Source organism: Dermacentor andersoni, chromosome 6 (genome assembly GCF_023375885.2).
Source record: "Dermacentor andersoni chromosome 6, qqDerAnde1_hic_scaffold, whole genome shotgun sequence".
NCBI lineage: Eukaryota > Metazoa > Arthropoda > Arachnida > Ixodida > Ixodidae > Dermacentor > Dermacentor andersoni.
In genome coordinates this window covers 41,497,602-41,512,804 of record NC_092819.1, presented here as the reverse complement: position 1 = coordinate 41,512,804, position 15,203 = coordinate 41,497,602, and the positions used below count along the sequence as shown (strand labels likewise).

The 15,203-nt window shown below is 48.1% G+C and overlaps 1 protein-coding gene and 1 pseudogene across 1 annotated transcript in view; both read right to left on the bottom strand.

Annotated features, from left to right (window-relative positions):
• Positions 1-3,123: 3,123 nt before the first annotated feature.
• Tusp (WD40 superfamily protein Tusp) overlaps positions 3,124-15,203 on the bottom strand; it is a 203,236-nt gene continuing 191,156 nt past the window's right edge. The window contains exons 9-16 of the mRNA XM_050170888.3: positions 13,558-13,966; positions 10,576-10,948; positions 9,132-9,147; positions 8,679-9,071; positions 6,824-7,157; positions 5,997-6,313; positions 4,904-5,101; positions 3,124-4,068 (exon numbers count right to left, since the gene is read on the bottom strand). Of these exons, the coding sequence (XP_050026845.2) occupies positions 3,952-4,068; positions 4,904-5,101; positions 5,997-6,313; positions 6,824-7,157; positions 8,679-9,071; positions 9,132-9,147; positions 10,576-10,948; positions 13,558-13,966 (2,157 nt within the window). The 3' untranslated portion in view covers positions 3,124-3,951. The remainder of the gene's footprint in view (positions 4,069-4,903; positions 5,102-5,996; positions 6,314-6,823; positions 7,158-8,678; positions 9,072-9,131; positions 9,148-10,575; positions 10,949-13,557; positions 13,967-15,203) is intronic.
• On the bottom strand, positions 5,380-5,463 carry LOC126522129 (U4 spliceosomal RNA; annotated as a pseudogene).

Below are 15,203 nucleotides of genomic sequence, written 5' to 3'. Positions count from 1 at the left end.
AAAACATGCTGGCAAGTTACGCACACTTTCTTTTCTTCTTCTTCTATGTCTGTAGCGTGGAAGGCAGACTCACGTTTTCTTTTCATATATATTAGAATGCCTCTTCGCTGAGTTACGCACGCATGCAGGTTTGTTATGGGTATAGAGTATGAGTATTAGAACGCACGCTAAAAGCCGGACTCCGTTCTCGTTGACATTCACCTGACCGAGTCACTCGAGACGTTCGTGCCCAAGTTCGCCCAAAAGGTAGCGGCAACTTGACGACCATTCGACAACCCCTGGACCTCCAGCTTCGTCTTCTGCAACGCTGCTTTCCTCAATTTTGCATTTGTATATGGTAGGCCTACAGCAAAGAAACGGTAACAAAAAGTGACATACGAAGTCTGTGACTGTCGGTGCGTGTAGCTTTTTTTTTTTCTGGGGGGCCGAAGGCCCAGCGCAGCATTTGCTCTCGACGGTTCAATTTCAAGTTCCACTCTGTCTGCGTTTGGAGAAAAACGCAGTACATCCGCGTCGTTTTCTTCGCTAAAACAAAGTACTTGTGCTTGCTCTAGCGCATGACTGCAACGTCAGTCGGTTTATCCTTCCCTGCATTCGGTTCTCTAACAAGCCACCACAAGATAGGTAGCATCTGTTTTTTTTTTTTTCAGTGGGCGACCCGAATCATCTTGAAATATCTTTGTGTTTCCCACATCCCGTGTTAATAACGTTTCCGATATCACTGGGAAAGTGCTGTGCTGTCAGAAATCGCCTAGGCCAGCGCGAACTACTGAAAAAAGTTTCAAGGAGTTTCAAAGGGGTCCTCTTCACTCGCTGAAAAAAACACAGCGGCACAAAATTTCTTGGCGGCACACAGACGAGGTTCAGGGCACGGGAAAAAACATTCGACTGGGTTAAAGCAGCTCGTCTCGCCTAAACACAAGAACGAATCTATCGTCACGCTGGGAGATGTCCTCATGGACAGGCTCTTTAGTTTGGGCTCATTAGCTTTTGCCCTTGACGGGCGCGGTATTAACATAGCTGTAAACAGTACGACTTGCTCGCCTCAGTGATGAAGTTTATGAAAACGTGCAAGACATGCCGACAACACGTTCATACGCACTAATAACGTGCGGCGTCATGGTTAATTAGCTTTGATTATGACGTTCTAGTTTTGATTGGCCGTCACCAAACGTATCTTAACGATACCGTCTTTCCTACGGTTGGCAGTGCAGTTAACAATGCACCGCAAGTGAAGTAACAACAATGCTTATTTTGACACGATACGCCTGCGCAAAGTGAGAAAGTTGGAGCATTTCTATATGACATTACATTATGGGGTTTTACGTGCCAAAACCACTTTCTGATTATGAGGCACGCCGTAGTGGAGGACTCCGGAAATTTCGACCACCTGGGGTTCTTTAACGTGCACCTAAATCTAAGTACACGGGTGTTTTCGCATTTCGCCCCCATCGAAATGCGGCCGCTGAGGCCGGGATTCGATCCCGCGACCTCGTGCTTAGCAGCGAGCATTCCTATATGACTTCGAGGTGTCTAGTCGATCTAAACAGTGGTTACACTGTAGATGAATAACAACGTGAAGTTAACAGCAGGTTAGGAATAGTATCCCGCTAGCTGATTTACGAATCACCTTTAGTACAATCAGAGACTTCAAACACTCCCAGTTGCAACAAATAGTTTCGGTTCATCACAATACAGGGTGTTTTTTTTTCTTTTGAGCTCCACCACAAATTTTAAATATTGCCTGTGGCATATAGCACATTTCAAATTCTTGATCTAGATTACTCGATGAGGCGGCCATTACTCCTACGAGAAATCACGGTGATTAATTGAATATTTACCATAATTACGCTGATTAACTTCCTGATTTACTTAGAATTTAATTATATTACGGCACATATATCAAACTACGAATTAAAACCGGTGAGTCCGCAAGGCGTATCCACTTGGAACGAATTTTCTGGATGGCACCAATTTCTAGATATTACCATTTTTAAAGTGTCCGACGAAATGCATTGGTGTTTCGATTACTTTTTGTACTTCGATGCATAAAAGAGCGTATACTCCCCCCCTCCCCCAAAAAAGAAAAAAAAAAGTAACTAGAACGCCAATGCACTTTTGTCGGACACTTTGAAAATTATCTCAAGATTGCTGCAGTCCTGTGAACGTGTTCCAAATGGAATTCGATCCAAAGCCTTGCGAACTCACCGGCTAGAATTCGTAGATAGGAGTATGTGTCGTAACGTAATTATTTAAAACAGTTAATTAGTGTAATTGCGTTAATCGTTCAGTTAAGCGTTCTGATTTCTGGTAGAAATAATGGCCACCTCATCGAGTAATTTAGATCAAGGGTTAGAATTGTGCTATCTGATGCAGGCAATTTAAAAAATTTTGTTACAGCTAAAAAAAGGACACCCTATGTGTACAAGTGGCCAAACGCCGGCGCAGTTATTGAATCCTTAGAGCCATGAAATAGTGAAGCAGCATTTTGCTGGGTTCGCACAGAACTGTGATTCGATCAGCATATTGAGTTATCGCAAACATTTTTCCAAGAAAACCGGTAAGTTCATTTCTTCTATCAAATTTTATCTCCGCTGCATTTACTGCAAAGTCTGCGTTACGAGTCATGTCAGGTCGGCGATTCTACGCTTTGCAGGAACCGCGAGTTACTGTATGCATTTTCCGTATTCAAGGTGTTTGGCAGATGTGTTGTCTGTTTAGTACGGCGCCCGTTTGAGGAATATAATGATACTGCGTATGAACAGGCGTATGAGAGGCGTTCTTATGCAAGAACGTGCGCTCAAGGTTGTACCAAATATATGCAAAGCCTGTTCCAGCTACGTTTCATGATCTCGCAGTAGCCTAGGCTTGAAAATTTAGCACAATTAAGAAATTGGACGAGGTTTGAATCTGAATGAGATGGACATTCAAAAGGGAATGCGCAACCACCGCAATTAGCGTTGCCTTGTTGCTCTTTGGCTCGAAATCTTCGAAACTTGTCATGATTACGATGAAAGCGTGAACAAAGTTCCTAGCTAGGTAGGCGTTTTTAGCTGCCGACACGAGCAATGAAATAGATGTTCAATTACTCTGTTAAGAGACTACCACTCCCAAAAGTAATAACTAAATATAACCCCCCCCCCTTCCCCAACATTTATAGTGGATGACTAGAAAATGTCTTAGTATTTGAGCACCACAATGCCTAAACAGCTAATTCCACTGACTGCTTGCACAGCCATGGCATTATGTATTATTTTCCGACTGGGCTATTATATCTTGAGATCAAGCCGCATTTAGTTTCTTTAGTTATTGTCATTCGCGTCGACCTTGAGTGCAACAAGAGATGCCTCAGCGCTTACTTTCCACATCACTTCAACGGGAGGAAATATGAACCAATTGCGATGAGAGATTGCGACTAACACTTTTCTCAGGACAACTTAGGAGGAGAATGCACCAGCGATCGACTAAAAAGAAATTGAGCGCATGCTTCCTTAGAGAGACAAAAAATAACATAAAGAGAAATGTAAAAAGAAAGATCACTTTGGTGGAAGCTCCGGATGCACTACTTTTGCGATTGAACGTTTGCAGCTTCTTCACTCTGCCTGGATGTCCACTATGTATCTCGAACAGGGACATTTCTCTCAGACACTGGAACACCGCAATGCCAGCTCATGATTCGAATCCTCGCATTCACCCTTCAGTGTCGCGGCCTGTTTTGGCCATCGTCGCTCTCCTGTTCTGGCCTTTTCTTCGTTGCTCTTCGACCATCGCGTTGCACATCGTTGAGTTGAGCGCCCTGCTTGGCTTTTTTTTTTTCCCCTTTTCTCTCCTGCCTCCATTACCGCGGACAGATTTCGCTCGGAGAGAAAGAAGTAAAGAAAAAAAAAAGAATGTGGAGCGAGCACTGTGACGGGGAAGTGTTCAACAGTCCCTCTTGAAGAGCGCAGCGTGTCATTTCAGCCGCTGCGTTACGTTGGCGAGAGCGACGGAAAATGCTTGGAGGGCACTGAACGGGTACTGGAAGTCGAGTGTGTAGGCGTTCCCATCGATGCGGCCGAACTGCATCACCTGCGGATGAAGCGCCGAAAGCGAGCATGTTAACACTGAAACAAGAAAAAAAAAACACTAGAAAAGTCAAGATCAGAAAAAGAAAAGACGGTTTTTTCAGTGCAGAGATGAAGTTAGGAGATGCGACTTTAAGTTACCTTGAGAGCACGACAAAAAAGTTATGCAATTACTCAGAAACAGTGGCATTAAATAGCAACGACCTCGCAAAGGCTGCAAGGTTGTACGTTGCAGGAACGTCGCTTCTACGAGGCAGTCATAAAGTATTTTTCAGGCTTTCAAAGTGTTAGTGTATGCTAAGAATGACATCAATGAGGCAACATCCATGTCTCCGTTGTCTTGCTTTCTGCAACGTAGGTACTAGCTGTAACTTATGCGTACAAATCTGATTTATCATAGCAGAATTCCTAAAAAAGATGGCGATTATTTGTTTAAATTGCGCGTAACTTTTCTAGGACACATTAAATGCTAAAGAAAGAAACACCAGGGAGGACGCTGTTCAGAAAAAGAGAAGACCAAAGATTTGTTGCGTGCCATACATTCCATAACAAGTACGAAATCAAGCACTGCACAAATTCTATACAGAAGGCCCGGGTAAAAATAGCACGTAATACTATATCGTTATAGATCTAAGCTCTACTATAACAACAACAAAAAAACGTTGCAGGCTTGAAGCACTTCTTGTGGGCAACTTTCAAAGTAAGCGAAAGAAAACAGTGCAACAAAGACAAAAATAGAAGAAGAAAAAGAACTCAACACAAGCGCGTGGACAAGCACTACGGACTTTTGTTGCATAAGAAAGCTTATCATGCAAGAACTCCACGAGACGAGTGGTCACCTGGTTTCCCTTAAACTCAATCTGGAAGTTCTTGGCCGACTCCTGGGTGACGCGACCGCCAAAGTCTAGCTGGTAGACCTGGCTCACTTCGTTCCACAGGGGCGCCTTGTTGTGCAACACAAACTCGCGGTACATGGGCGGCGGCTTGCTGGGCGGCAGCATCTCCTGCTGGTGCACCTTGCCGTGGCGCTTCTTCAACTGCATGCCAGGAGGGAGACGCCATGTCACGGACGTAAAGCATTGCACAAAGGGAAAGAACTTCCTTTTAAATATTTGTGGAACCTTGAGGCGTGCGCGCACTTTTTTTTTCTAATGGGAGACTGCAACATACGCGTTCCGCAGGTAAGGAGGAGGAGGAGGAGGAGGAGATTTTAATGAAGAGGAAGGAGGAGAGGTCGGCCTGGAGAGCGTGTCTCTAGCCTGCCACTCCCCACTGGGGAAAGGGGAAGAGGGAAATACAGGGAAAGGCAGGTGGCGGTTTCAAAGAAGAAGTTTTCAGCTAGCAATAGTCGCCCCTCAGCAGCACTTCATTGGGTACGACACCGGCGCTGCGTAATGCTAGGTGGCGGGTGATTATGTTATGGTACAATGAGCTACTATATACACGTTCTCCAATACGCGGATGCGCACTGTAGACACAATACACGCAAGAGTGACTGTCTGCACGTCTCACAGGTTCTAGAGACGACGGTCTAAACAAGTAAATTCGCACAAGCGTATTTTGTGCTGACGCAGGGGCTTATTACTTTACGGAAGCGTTCCGTACGCAGGCTCTAATAATGAAGTAATTTTTCCCGTACTATTGCAGTGAAATAACATTGCGGAATACATGCTAGAATATCACAGCCTTGCGTAAGATTAACGGAGAAAACATAATGAAATATCGCAAAGCATACGGAAATGTGATCACTTGTAACATAAACTTGAAACCGGTATAGTCGGTGAAGTTCCATCACATTTGTGCTATCATAAGAATACAGGGACACGAGAACATAAAACCGAACGCTTCTTGTAAACTCTTCGTCAACGGAGCTCCCAAAACGTGCTTAGAAGACCGGCAGTGCCGGCGTAACTGTTTTTTTCTTTCGCGCACCTTCTTGCGTATGTGCGCCTTCTGCATGCTCTCGAGGTCGCGGAAGCCGTCCGAGAGCACCTCTTCGCCGCTCTGCCCGCCTTCTTCGTCCGAGCTGTCCAGGACGGCGCCGCTGCGCTGCCCGCGGCCGCCGCGCACTTTGCGCAGCAGCAGCGGGCTGTAGAGCAGCGTGCGCAGCTGCTGCTGCCGGCTCTTGCGGCCGGACACCGGCGACGACGGGATGCTGCGGCTCAGCGCCGGCGATGACGGCGCCGAGCCGCCGCTTTCGTCGCCCGCGCCCACGGCGCCTAGCCCTGGTGTTGACGAACCGCCGCCGGCTAGATAGATAAATAGATAGACAGATGTTGATTTACCAACATTCATTTGAAAGGCTATAAGAGCGACCTTGATATATATATATATATATATATATATATATATATATATATATATATATATATATATATATATATATATATATATATATATATATATTAGATAGATAGATAGATAGATAGATAGATAGATAGATAGATAGATAGATAGATAGATAGATAGATAGATAGATAGATAGATAGATAGATAGATAGATAGATAGATAGATAGATAGATAGATAGATAGATGCTTTCTGTTGTTGTTTCCTCCAGTCCTGATACTTAAACTAGCCTTCAGCACATCAATATGTTCTTCGTTGCTCTTGAAACCCCAAGTCTCTTGCAACTCTGCACATGTCCCGTCTCTTTAGGACGGAAGTGCACTACGCCTAAAGAAAAAGCGTGCCACTAGACTGTCTGCCTGGTTTGCATGCAGGTAAGGCGAATGTTATTTGCATTCTTAAAGAGCGTGCCTGCACTGGGTATCGGCAGCGATCCCCGGTGTCGTCGGGGCTGGCGGCACGGGCTCGCAGACGGCGTGCTCTCGCGGCTCGTCGTCCGGTTTCCTTCGTCCTCAGAGGCACCGCTGCACAGCGTCGGTTGCGGAGACAGCGAGTTGCCCGGCGCGGTGCCACGCGAGCTGCCCGCCGCGTGAATGGCCAGCGAGGCACCGCCGCAGTCCGCGGAGGTGGTGGTGCACACGAAAGGGTTCTCCTCGACGAAGCGCTGTTTGCGCGCCGTGGCCGGCGAGGAGTTCTGAGATGCCTCGCACACGCAGGCTGGCTCCTCGTTGTGTCTGTGCTGCAGCTGCGGGAGAGAGAGAGATGCAAATAAGAGAAAGGCGGGGAGGTTAACCAGAGTTACAGCCTCCGGTTTGGTACCCTGCTATCGGGGGAGGGAAAGGGGAAGTAAAGACGGAAACAAGAGAGGAGACAAAAAAGAAAGGCGTGGAAAAAAAGAAGAGTCAGCAGTTGCGGTACAGGTGAGAAAGGAACGAAACTTTAGCTTCGATATTGGAAATGGTCTTTGCGTTAGAAACGCCGCTGGCTCGAATAAAAACGTACAGAATTCGGCTATTAAGACCTCTTTTCTTTCTTTCTGTGGGTGTTCGGTAGTGTCTCGCTGCCCAAGCTTTGTGATGTGTGATTTCGTAGAAATGCAACACGCCGTAAGCACTTCTTGGAACTGAGTTAGCGCGCCTGTATAGGCACTTGGAGAACACAAGGCCGCCACGTTGCCGCAATGAACAAAAATAGAACTGCTCGAGCCAGAGTTCAGGATAGCAACGAGGACAAAAAGACTCTATTGTCAGAGAATGGCTGAATCTGCTGAGCGTCAGGACGCAGAAAAAGCTGTCTTATAGCGATTTTCTTGACGCAGGAAATAATTTTCTGACGTCGGGGGACCTTTCGAATAACGGTATCATTGATTAAATTTCATTGCAACCTTCTTTTCAAAGAAGTAACATGGACAATTAGAAAGCTAAGAGAGAGAGAGAGAGAGAGAGAGAGACGCGCAAGACAAGTAATCTTAGAGGGAACTTCGCACACATTGGCTAATATACAATTCATTTCCTCACTAAGCCACGACAAGTACAAAAATTTCTCCATGCGTCGAACAAGATTTTTAGAATTCTGCCAATCCACCTTAATTAAGGGCTTCTGTGGGCGCTATTCTTAATAAAAGGCCCCGCCTCGATTTTAGTACAATGCCTAGGTCTAGATTATATTCTTTGATTAAGGCAAACCATAGATGAGCGCGTAGTTCATTTGTTATCCCGCGAGGTGCGACTTAATGAGTTTTCATTGTTACAGAGTTTTTGAAGAATATACTGCATTGGTCGGGCAAGAATTGCTTCTTTTTTTCTGTAATGTCCACTTGAACAGCAAAAAAAAAGTATCACAAAGGAAAGGGCAGGGAAGCTCCTAGATTTTCTTTTTTTGAGCGTTCATTCGGAAAAATAGGCGCCATTTGAGAGCGAGAGAAAGCGAGCGAGCGAGAGAGAGAGAGAGAGAGAGAGAGAGAGAGAGAGAGAGAGAGAGAGATGTATTTACATTATTTAAAAGCCGCTCATTATTTATCCGAGACACCAGCTCCGGTACAGCGTTGCGACCTTGGGGTTGGGGAAATTCCCCCGGATGTGTTGAATGTATTTCTCTGTCTCTCATGAGCAGTGGCTGCCCATTTCTCGTGAGTTAGCGTTCGTTCCGCGCGAAACAGTGAGTGAGCGAAACGAAACAGTGAGTTAGCGAAACGAAACAGTGAGTGAGCGAAACGAAACAGTGAGTGAGCGAAACGAAACAGTGAGTCAGCGTTCGTTCCACGCACCTTCTCGGCGAGGAGCGCGCGCGCCACTTCGGCCGCGTCGTCGCAGCTCCTGGAGCTGGTGGAGGAGGAAGACGCCTGCGCCACGCCGTGCGCGCTCTGCTGCTGCGGCGCCGGCGAGCCCGAGCGCAGGGTGAGCCGGCGGGCGTCGCAGCCGCGGCTCCGCGGGTCGCCGACCAGGAAGTCGGCGTTGGGCGGCCCGATGCTGCTCCGGTTCCGGTGGTGGCTGAGCAGCAGCACCGAGGCCACGTCGCCGACGACGCCCTCGTCGGGCTGCTCGTCGTCGATGTACTTGAGCTCGGCGGCCTTGTCCGCCCAGCGGGGCACCGGGTCCAGCAGGTGCCGGACGCCTGCCGCCCCGGGGCCCGCGCCGGACCTGTGGGGGGCCGACTCCCCCTACAGGGGCGCGTCGCCTTCCGGGGACAGCTCGGGGGACAGCCGGCTGCGGGACGCCACTCCGCCGCGCCGCAACCTGCGAACAAAAGAAAAAAAGAGCCTAGAACCCAGAACTCACGAATCTAGGACCCGCCGCGGTGGATCACCGGCTATGGCGTTGCGCTGCAAAGCGCGAGGTCGCGGGACCAAATCTTGCCCGAAGCGGCGGCTTTTGGGTGGGGGCGAAATGCAAAAGCGCCCGTGTCTCGTGCACTTGGGGCACGTTAAAGATACTCCGCTGGTCAAAATTATTCCGGAGTCCCCCGCTACGGCGTGCCTCATAATGAAATCGCGGTTCTGGCTCGTAGAAACCAAGAAGTCAATTCAATTCCACACTGGGAACGCGTATAACCGTCGAGATTTTCATTAGGACATCCTGGCGGTCGACGTGGGGAGTTTATGTTAGCATGATTAATTGCGCATATCAGCATAAATAACACGAGAAAGCGTGCGCAAAAAAGAGCTCTGTGATCGTCCTTGTGATATTGCATTATGTAGGTAGTGTTCATATGTGCAGTTAGCCGTGCTGATAGATTTTAACTTTCTCGGTAAGCGCTCTCGCTTTCTCTGCTCAAAGGAGAGCAATTTCTATCTTATTTTACACACACGGCAAATATCCGTAAGTGAACTGAAGATTGCATTGTAGGGATAGGGCAAAAATGAAAGCGCCAGTGCGTTCCCTGCTCGTGGTGCCGTTACAGATTGCGCATTCTTATTTGTTGCCGTCATATAACACCGAATAATATTTGCGCTTACTTGACATTCCGGAATTTGAACTAGTACTGACTTAGAGCTCTTCGAAATACTTGAAAAAATTATTTTTTGTACGTAGCTTAATGGTTCTGCTTTTTACAGTTTTGGTGCGTTTTCACTTGGCAGTTATCAAATGCACGACCTAATTGTAGTGGTCATGAGAGGTCCAACCATGGACCGAGGAAGTGGTGTGACTTTCTCCTCTCCATCCAAGCAGTGCCCGCTGGCTCGAGTTTGTGTGAAAAAAAGAAAGGAACAGAAAAAGAGAAATATTGAACAAACGACGAAGGAAGACAAACAGGACCAAGGGAAGACGACAAGACAACAACTTCTAGTCCTGTTTGTTTGGGCTGTTTCTTCAATATGTCGATGTTGCCAACCAACTAGCCCAATTCATCCTTCTTGCGAAAATAAAAAAAAGAAGAAAAACACGCCACAGGTGGCTACAAACAAATGCGAACTGTCCTACAGCGCACTCGACTATGAGAGTTGGTCCGCGGCTCAACTTTCACAATTCTAACGTAACAGAGAAAGGCGGGCTAGTTGGCAGTCGATATATGAATGCCCAATGTAACCCCGCCAACTAGGAAACACACTGGACAAGCGCGGACACGCGCTTGTCCAGTGCGTTTCCTTCTTCGTCCGTTGTAGTTTGCGCGGTTACGTTATGCTGGTCTCAGTAAAAAAAGCTTTCGAGTGGCCTCCTCCTCACCCGGGCCTCGACTCGGGCCTGAGTTCGGCCTGTGGCTTCTTGGACGGCGACGCGGCCTCTTCCTGACAGGCGGACGAGGAGGTGCCCGGCAGGGCGTCGGCGTGCAGCGACATGGTGGTGCCCTGCGGCCGGGGGCGGCCCGCCTGGCGCAGTGCGAGGTGCTGCACGCCGGTCTCGGCGGTCGTCTCGAGCGTCAGGAACTCCTCGTCGCCGCAGCCACCGGAGCCGGTGCAGCACGCCACGGCCTGGTCCCCGTCGGCGGGCAGCACGCCGGTCTCCGGGTCCGGCAGGCCCGGACTGCGGCCCATGCCGCACCGCTTCTTGGGCGTCATCGGAGCGATGGGCGCCGCGCTCTCCTCGCTCGCCACGGGGTCTGCGCGTGCGCGGGAGAAATCGAGGGGAAGTCGCGGCTCACGGTATGCCATCACACGGTAGCGTCGTCACTGGAACGGTAACATCGCCGTCAACATCGCGCGTATTCTTTTCATTCAATGAATGAATGAATGAATGAATGAATGAACCATTTACGAGTGTGTGTCTTCATTGCTTCACACTGTTTCTATTGATGTTCTTCTATGCTCTTTTTACTCATTCTTTATGTTTTTGTATATTCACTCCTGTGCTCACTGAAATTCTTTCGCCCAGTTATAATGGGATGCCTTCCCACAGTCCTTACTTTCGGGCCTCCTCCTGATTATGTATCAACCTCATATCTCATATGTGTATTGTATTTTGCTTTTATGGTAATAGTGAACTTGAAACTTGAAACATCATGTATCATTTTACTCTTGCCTAAAACCTTGGTTTCTCAAATGGTTGTAAAAAAATCGCTCTGCATTCTCACATTGCGGTTAAGTTTTCTTACTCTATAATAATAATAATAATAATAATAATAATAATAATAATTATTATTATTATTATTTACGTTGTTATTGATGATGATGGTGACGTTGTCATCTACTTGAAAAAAATGGGCTGTGCTGCTTAATTTTGGGAACTATGTGAATCCGCTTTCTTGTCGAATAGGCACTCTGTCAGCTGTGATTAGATCAAACGGTGAAGAATTAATCTCTCTTCATAATGGTAACAGCGCGAACAAAACAACAACGGAGTGAAAGGACACAGGACGAACGCTGACTCACAACTAAGTACACTGACGTACACATCAGGAATATAGGCGGCACAGGCGATCACATGGTCAATCTAGGAGCGCGCAACCAGGCCACGTGGATACAGGGCACCTGTTACCGTATCGAGCTATCTGGGCAAATTAATTCCTGCTGAGAAAGTGCGACCGAAGGCTGGCTAATGCACCACGTGCCCTTTCGCTCAATGTGGGCTGCTTCCACGACTAATCTGGTGGATGCACCAGTATGCTTAAGGAAAATTGTTGTCTCTTTGAGCAGAGGCTTACACTCACATTGCCGGGAATGAGCAGACACATGCGCATAATCATTCTTGTCCAAGTACAATTCACGCTCTCTATGTCTTACATTGATGCACCGGCCGCTTTTCCCTATGTACACTCGCCCACACTCGAGCGGGAAAGAGTACACCCCATGGGTAGCGAGGCGTACATACTTATTGATTCACTTTGCATCTTACATTAGAATTACGTTCTGCTCCACTTTCGCGCCTTTCGACCGCCGGACAAATAGCACTAAATTTTCCAATAGCCGAAAAGACAACCAGCACCCCATAACGACCTGCAACGTTCTTCAGGCCATGGCACAAGCGGTGTGCGTAGGGTACAACTACCACGTTCTTCTTCCTGCTTTACTCGAGTTTTTTACTCGTTTAATCAACTGCTCACAGCTACTCGTTATCAGGCTACCCGGGTACCCAGCTTCATCTAGCCTGACCACCTGACGTGCGAAGGCATCACCCAATGCATGCCCACATGTTTTTACCAGGACGGCCAGAAGTACGGAGATGCAAATGGCATTTTTGACTACTTTAGAATGACCTGTGGTGAAGTTCTACAGGGGCTTGGCAGAACGAGGGAAATATTCCCAACAGACATGGTCGTCTAAAAAACGTAGTCTAAGGTCAAGGTACTTTAGTTGTGCGTGGTTGTATTGTAGTTGCGTGGGTTGTGCGTTCCTCGATTGACCATGTGTATAGCTGTATCGTTTATATTCCCGATGTGTGTTTCAGTAAACTTAGTTGTGAGTCAGCGCTCGTCCTCTGTCCTTTTACTCCGTCGTAGTTTTGTTCGCTCTGTTACCATCATGAATGTATATCAACCCGCCCAACTTTCCACTTCAATATAAGTAATCTCTGATTGACTCCAAAGGTAAACATTTCCACAATAAAGTGAAATTTTACAGCCTTCTGAACAGCACCCCAGGAAAGGACGTAAACATGTTATATTTGCGCCCTAAGACAATTGGCACGTACACACGGCAAGAACTAGTCAAGGGTATTAATCTATGCTTTGAGTTTGACCTTGAATTTGTTTTATTAGTGACAACTCTATTCGAGTACAAAAAAAAAAGCGCTTAGGACTCCTCAATACTGTAAAACGGTCTCAACAAAAAATTTCACAGCAAACGAAAGGTGTAATAGTATTTATACAAACGATTAATATAGCAATAAATTGGTAAGGCGGGAAGTATGAAAAAATATATGCAGTAAGTACACTGTTAGGAATAAACACATAAGCACGAGCGCAACAGCAGAACTGACTCCAGCAATTGTGAGATATTGCTTGTTAATACGAAGGCGCGCATACGTTTTCCGGCACGTGCAGTAATAATACGGCAATACTTTGCGAACTTACGGTTAAGAACGAAGAAAACAAACTACGATTAGTGCACCAGCTGACGGTACGCAAGCTCCTCTACGACAAAGTGATCAGTCTGATCGACGACCTGAATCCTTCGTTGTTGTCGTAGCCGTTTAAATATCGCGCGAACCCACGAAGGACTGGCGAAGGCACGCAGTAACAAAAATACGGGGATTGCTTTCCGCCTCACGCACCGCACATGTCGTCGTCTTCGTCCTCCGAGAAGCCAGCGACCACCTGCGCCGCAGAGCCCGCCGCCGATCCGGCCGCCGCCACGGTGGTGCCATTGTGGAGAACGAGCGAGCGCGAAGAGGAAGAAGAGGAAGAGGAGGCGGCGGCGGCGGCGGCAGGCGGCTGCGGACCCTGCAGCTCCTTGATGAGGAGCGTCATCTGGCGCGGCTGCAGATGCAGCAGGCTGGTGCGGTACGTGACCGTGCCCAGCGTGGCCGGCAGCCAGCGGGCCAGGCCCAGCACCTTGAACTTGGTGCCCCAGAGGTTGGACGTCACGGCCACGATCTTCTCGCGCTCCGGCAGCTCGTCCGTGTACAGGAGCTCGCGGCGCGCAGCACCACCGCAGCCGCCGCGGGACGACAGCGAGATGCCCTGCGCGAGCGCCAGTGGTGTTGCTTAAACATTCGAAAAAGAAAAGAAAAGGCAGTTTTGCTTGAAGGTGAAGCATCGAAGGCGATGGCGAGGGTTAGCGTTGCTGTGAGGGCGTCTCAGAACGCTGGCGCAGCATCGCCAATGGCGTTGCAGGCACCGAACCTCGATGGTGTGCGAGCTGAGGCCGAAGGAAAACCGCCGGGGTTTTCTTCAGCGCCAAAAGAAGGGATTATACGCATTAACTTTAAATTTTTCATCCGTTCTGCTGAGAGCAGCATATGCAACCCGGTGGGGGGCGCACAGCTATTCAACGTTCATGTCAGCAGCAGCATCCAGAATGCTGCCCCGTGGATGCGGTAATTAGTGCTGATTTACCGAAGGATCATGGTGCGTCCACTGGGCTTGGTATATTTTAAAGCCGGATGCACGTTCACGTGCGGGCCGCGCATGCTTGTCGATACCGCGGCAGAACGACAGTGGCTGCACGAGCGCTCCTCGAGTGTTCGTATAATTGCTCTCGCAATAAAAGCTCGGAAGGTGCGACGACTGTAAAGCCGACTATGTTAAGGTCACTTTTTACGGCGGAGCTGTATATGTCTACCCTCCTTTACATTCTTCAATGTCCGTGCTTGAAAGCTTACGCGCCCTCATTGAAGAGGCAAAGCAAACCAGCAGGGCATGTGCTGACAACTGGCGTAGCAAGAAGAAAGCTGAAAAACCACCCAATACATAGTTTCATACAATAATACTACGTCACGTAGCCAGCCTTGACAAGCGAACGCTCCGTGAAGCTACGGTGGTGGCCCAACACGTGACCCCATGCGTCGTGATCACCGAGCAAGAATCTAGATTTGCTGAGACGTTTCGTCTCCAGTAGCTATGCCAGTAGATTTTATACAGTGCACGCTTGTTCAGCGCGCCTCCCATGGCTCGGCATGCAGAGTGGGAACGCTAAAACCAACTGCGCACTTTGACGTGCGATCACATGTTGGGCCACCAGGCTTGGCTTTAATCGCGTTGCGGTATGCTCCCTCCTATCTTTTTCCTTCCTCCATGCAATAACTACTAGCGGAAACTCCGGCGCTAATGTCTACGGGAGCTGCAATATGGGCGGTTCGGCCAGCATGGTAACTATGGGTATATGGATTTGCCTAAACTTCGTCCTTCTGGCTTTAAACGTCTTTTCGATTTTGCAAGTTCGTCACTTTCATCAAAGTACTCTGTAATAAATAATTAA